This window comes from Camelina sativa, chromosome 20 (assembly GCF_000633955.1).
Source record: "Camelina sativa cultivar DH55 chromosome 20, Cs, whole genome shotgun sequence".
Lineage (NCBI taxonomy): Eukaryota > Viridiplantae > Streptophyta > Magnoliopsida > Brassicales > Brassicaceae > Camelina > Camelina sativa.
In genome coordinates this window covers 19,640,880-19,646,295 of record NC_025704.1, presented here as the reverse complement: position 1 = coordinate 19,646,295, position 5,416 = coordinate 19,640,880, and the positions used below count along the sequence as shown (strand labels likewise).

General features: G+C 46.8%; 2 protein-coding genes across 2 annotated transcripts; both read left to right on the top strand.

Annotated features, from left to right (window-relative positions):
- LOC104772676 lies at positions 2,584 to 4,008 on the top strand. The gene has a single exon (XM_010497263.1). The coding sequence runs from the start codon at positions 2,584 to 2,586 to the stop codon at positions 4,006 to 4,008; it is 1,425 nt and encodes a 474-aa protein (XP_010495565.1).
- LOC104772675 (endogenous retrovirus group K member 113 Pol protein-like) lies at positions 4,340 to 4,997 on the top strand. The gene is made up of 2 exons (XM_010497262.1): positions 4,340 to 4,417; positions 4,503 to 4,997. The coding sequence occupies exons 1-2, from the start codon at positions 4,340 to 4,342 to the stop codon at positions 4,995 to 4,997; spliced, it is 573 nt and encodes a 190-aa protein (XP_010495564.1).

The following is a 5,416-nucleotide window of genomic DNA, read 5'->3' as shown; positions in this document are numbered from 1 at the left end:
TTAAACCAACCCAAACCACAACTCCTCATTAAACCAATAACAAGCAGTACACACAGCGGAAACATACCAACCATACAAAACCATTACAACATCAATACAATAACAATCCTAAGCATACTATCCATTAACCTAGCATATCTCTATCCAAGGTTCCAACAACATATCCAACAATCCAATAACACACAAACGAGACCCTAGATCATCCTCCTCCTCATCGCCATGATTCCACAACACAAACCTGCACACCACAAACAACAATTGAGATGCGTAAGTATTATCACAAATACTTAGTGAGGCAATCCTCCCATCTACTAGGTTATACACACAAGCAACTGAGAAACCAATGCTTAACAAATGACAACCAAACACAAACAAACCAGTAAAAATCACGAAACAAGCAACTTGGTGTCGACCGACACCAGAGAGTGTCGATCGACACTGGCCAAACATGGTGTCGACCGACACCTAACTGGTGTCGATCGACACTCCCTTCGCAGACGCGAACTGCACGAATCCGAACGACGAACCTCCGTTTCAATCCGCCTAAAATTTGTCCCAAACTCTCCCAAAAGCCTCAGGAACCTATAATAACCATAACACAACCACCACAAGCAAGAACAACACCACAAAACACAACAAATCAAGCAAACAAAGGATTCTCAGGCTTAGATAAGCCATGGTCATGCACTCACCTTATCAACTGATTATAACAACCAATACAACCAGTTGAGACCCTCCTAACGTCTGAAACAGCCCAGAAACAGCCTACAACAAGCCACACAACCAAAAACGACTTATAGCAAAACTGGACAGAAACATCAGAAAAGAACAGTCTCAAAGACGAAACCATAAAATGACAACCACCCGTTAAATAACAAATCGCTCCGGTGAAAAGCTATCCCTAGACGTCACGAAGCTTCCCAGAAAATGTCAGCACGATCAGGAACCAGACGAGACCACGATCTCAATTACAATCCCCGATGGTTCCAATTCACGTCTGAGAAAACGTGACTCACGAAACTGCCAATAACTCATCGAGTTTAAATCTAAAACTACTTCTGTAAAAAGGGGAATGACGATGAAAGACTTGGGAATAAACCTACCAAATTTCATTACCTTTGAGAACGATTTGATATGCCGAAACTGTTTCCTCCCAAACCCTAACGATTCTGCTCTTTCTCCTTTAATCTCCTTCACACCACAATAGGCTCTCTCCTCTCTCTCTCTATCTCTGCAAACGGCGACAAGACACCCTAAAACCCTTAATTTGTCGCTTCTCCACTTATATACTCAGTTTAGATAACTAAACCAAACCAACCAAACCAAAATCGCGAATTAAAACAAACCCGACGAACCCAGAAATAGTGGTGTCGATCGATGCCACAAGGGTGTCGATCGACACTCCTACCAAAACCGCATAATCCGGTTCGCGGATGTTACAGATCGGTGTATTTGATTTTCCTCGAGACGCTTGCTCGGATGGGTAACGGGAGAGAGAACATCGTAGGACCACCCTCACCTTTGGTCTTGTTCACCAGCAAGACATCGATGTCGTTGGGCACAATTACACTACCGGTGTCCACTCAAGGAGTTGTAAAAATGGTGGAGTTCACGGTCTTCGACCGACCTACGGCCTATAACGTAATTCTGGGAACCCCTTGGCTTTACCAGATGAAGGCAGTGGCCTCCACGTACCATCAGTGCATCAATATCCGACCCCACAAGGAGATCGAGAGATTCTAGGAAGCCAAAGGTTGGCGAGGATCTGCTATCTCGCGAGTCACAAGCTCCTGGTTCAATAGCAACCACAGCTCGAGGTCCCGAAGAATCCAGTTTGGAAGCAATTAAAAGGCGACCTCACTGAGTCCATTTTTATCAATGATAAGTTTTCAAATCAGGAAATCAAGATCGGAATGGGATTGGATAGCGAGCTCTGCGCCAGTCTGATAACCTTTCTGAAGGAAAATATGACCACCTTTGCGTGGTCCGTGGACAAAATGCCCGGTATCAGTCGGTAGGTAATCTCCCACGAGATGAATGTGGACCCAACGTTCAGACCTATAAAGGAGAAGCGAAGGAAGCTGGGTCCTGAGCGAGCTGAAATTGTTAACAAAGAAGTGGAACGTTTGCTAAAGGCAGGGCAGATACGCGAAGTGAAGTATCCTGAATGGCTCACAAACACAGTGGTAGTCAAGAAGAAGAATGGAAAATCACGAGTTTGCATCGATTTTACCGACCTGAATAAGGCGTGCCCCAAGGACAGTTTTCGACTTCCGCATATCGACAGGCTAGTTGAGTCCACTTCGGGCCACGAGCTGATGTCTTTCATGGACGCTTTCTCCGGTTACAATCAAATCCTGATGAACCCAGATCACCAGGAAAAGACCGCATTCATTACGGACCGCAAGATTTACTGTTACAAAGTGATGCCTTTCGGGTTGAAGAACGCCTGAGCAACTTACCAGAGACTTGTAAACCGAATGTTCGAGCACCAGCTCGGAAAAACTATGGAAGTTTACATTGACGACATGTTGGTGAAGTCTATGGAAGACAGCTTGCTTCGTTATCCTGAACCAGTTCGGGATGAAGCTTAACCCCACAAAATGCACCTTTGCAGTCCCATCCGGTGAGTGTCTGGGATACATCGTCACAGAAAGAGGAATTGAGGCAAACCCGAGGCAGATCAACACTTTCTTGTCTATGAGTTCTCCTAGGACTTTACGCGAAGTACAACGTCTTAACGGACGGATCGCAGCCCTCAACCGCTTCATTGATCGATCTACGGACAAGTGCCTCCCGTTCTACCGGTTGTTGAGGAAAGGGGGGAAGAACTTCCTTTGGGATGCGAATTGCGAAGAGGCTTTCTCTCAGCTGAAAGCTTATCTATCCGAACCGCCGGTCTTGGCTAAGCCCGAGCTCGGAGAGCCACTTTTCCTTTACGTAGCTGTCTCGGACAGTGCAGTAAGCGGAGTCTTGCTTCGGGAAGAAAGGGGGGAGCAGCGACCAATTTTCTATGTTAGTAAGTCGTTTACTGGGGCAGGGTCCAGATATCCTATGATGGAAAAATTGGCCTTGGCGGTCGTTACTTCGGCAAGAAAACTGCGACCTTACTTTCAGTCCCATACAATCATAATCCTAACGACGCAACCACTTCGGACGGTGTTGCATAGTCCGAGCCAGTCTGGGAGATTAGCTAAATGGTCTGTCGATTTGAGTGAATATGATATCGAGTTCCGGACTCGAACCTGTGCTAAAGCGCAGGTGCTGGCAGATTTCCTGATCGAACTCCCACTAGCCTCTTCGGCCCGTGAAAATGTTGAGGCCCCATGGACATTGTATGTGGATGGAGCATCTTCCAGATCGGGAGCAGGAATAGGGGTCCGTCTCACTTCTCCTACTGGGGAAGTAATCGAGCAGTCGTTCCGTTTGGCTTTTAGTGCGTCAAACAACGAAGCCGAATATGAGTCATTCCTCGCTGGTTTGCGCCTCGCAGTAGGGATTGGTGTCCGAAAACTCCGAGCTTTCTGCGATTCGCAGCTGGTCACCAACCAGTTCTTGGGGGAGTATGAGACAAAGGACGGTCGTATGGAGGCTTATTTGTCTGCAGCTCGGGAATTAGTAACTAAGTTTGAGGATTTTGAAATCACTAAGATCCCACGAAGTGAAAACTCTGCGGCAGACGCTTTAGCAGCTTTTGCGTCCACTTCGGATCCCACAATGACAAGAATTATCCCCGTCGAAGTCATCGAGTTTCCAAGCATCCGACTGGAGAGCTCGAACGTGGTCACTTGGGCAATGAAAAAACAGTTGGCCGCTGAGGAGGCAGCTCTCAAGCAGGCTCCAGAACTCTTTGCCACAGGAGTAACCAATTTCCGTCATGCCTACTCCAATGGATATACATCCGTCTCTGGTCGAGCAAGACGCAAGTCAAACTCTGGAATCACCAAGCTCGCCGGTTCACGACCAAGCTGTTATCTCGCATTCCACCTCGAGCAGTGCGAACACTAATAATTGGGGGGGGAGGAGATTGGTGGAGTCCGATCTGGGCTTACTTGGAAAAAGGGGAACTCCCAGCTGATAAGTGGGCAGCCAGGAAACTCAAAATTGTCAGTGCACGGTATTGCATTCACAGCAGAGTACTCCTACGCCGAAGTGTATCTGGTCCCTATCTCACATGTGTTGCTGGTAAAGAGCCCGCGATGCTAATGCGAGCCGTTCACGACGGCCCCAATGGAAATCACTCCAGAGGACGGACGTTGGCTTTCAAGATCAAAAGGCAAGGATATTTTTGGCCTACTATGGTCACGGACTGCAAAAACTATTCTCGGACCTGTGAGAAATGTCAAAAGCATACCCCGTCAATCCATCAACCTACCGAGCTCCTGTCATCGGTGTCCGCACCTTACCCATTCATGAGGTGGTCCATGGATATCATTGGCCTTTTACATCGGGGACCAGGAGGAGTTTAGTACGTGCTCGCTCTTACTGACTATTTCTCCAAGTGGGTAGAAGCAGTGGCCTTTGCGAAAGTAACGAGTGAAGAAGTGGAGCAGTTCGTGCTTAAAAGCATAATCTATCGCTACGGTGTCCCTCATGAAATAATCACCGACAATGGTCCACAGTTCATCTCTTCGCAGTTCGAAGGATTTTGCGCGAAATGGAAGATTCGACTCAATAAGTCAACTCCCTGTTACTCGCAAGGTAACGGACAAGCCAAGGCAATGAATAAGGTCATACTGGCCAACTTGAAGAAACGGCTCGATTCTCGCAAAGGGCGCTGGCCGGTTGAACTGCAGGGCGTTCTTTGGGCTATCCGAACAACACCTCGTCGGACCACTAATGAAACACCTTTTTCCCTGGTTTACGGAGTTGATGCCGTAGTCCCAGCTGACATAGAGGTTCCTGGAGTCCGTACTTCGCTAAATCCACTCCGAGCTGAGGAGAATGAGGAATTTCTACATGATACCCTCGATACAATCAATGAGCGTCGGGACTAGGCCTTAGTTTGGATCCAGAATTACCAGAACGCAGTAGCCTGGTACTATAACTCCAAAATCCGAGGCAGGCCCTTGGCAGTTGGTGATCTAGTCCTCCGAAAGGTCTACGAGAACACCGAGGAACTCAACGCAGGGAAGCTGGGAATCAACTGGGAAGGACCATACTGAATTACTCCGAAACGGAGTTTATCAGCTCGAGGATTCTGAGGGAAAACTAGTTCCAAGGTTCTGGAACTCTTTACACCTTAAACTCTTTTACAGTTAAGTATATTTGTATCGAACTACGTTTAGCTTGATCCTGATAAGGGTACGTAGGCAGCCCATTTCGGGTCTAGTTATCCATATTAATAAAATTTAAAGTTTTCTTAAACTTATTTATTAATAATGGTTCAAAAAAAAAAAAAAAAAAAAAAAAAAAA

Excerpts from the sequence above, each read along its gene's own strand:
- LOC104772676 (XM_010497263.1), top strand. The coding sequence starts at position 2,584 with ATGAAGCTTAACCCCACAAAATGCACCTTTGCAGTCCCATCCGGTGAG.
- LOC104772675 (XM_010497262.1), top strand. The coding sequence starts at position 4,340 with ATGTCAAAAGCATACCCCGTCAATCCATCAACCTACCGAGCTCCTGTC. Across the intron at positions 4,418-4,502 it reads GCACCTTACCCATTCATGAG|TGGGTAGAAGCAGTGGCCTT; the intron begins GTGGTCCATGGA and ends TATTTCTCCAAG.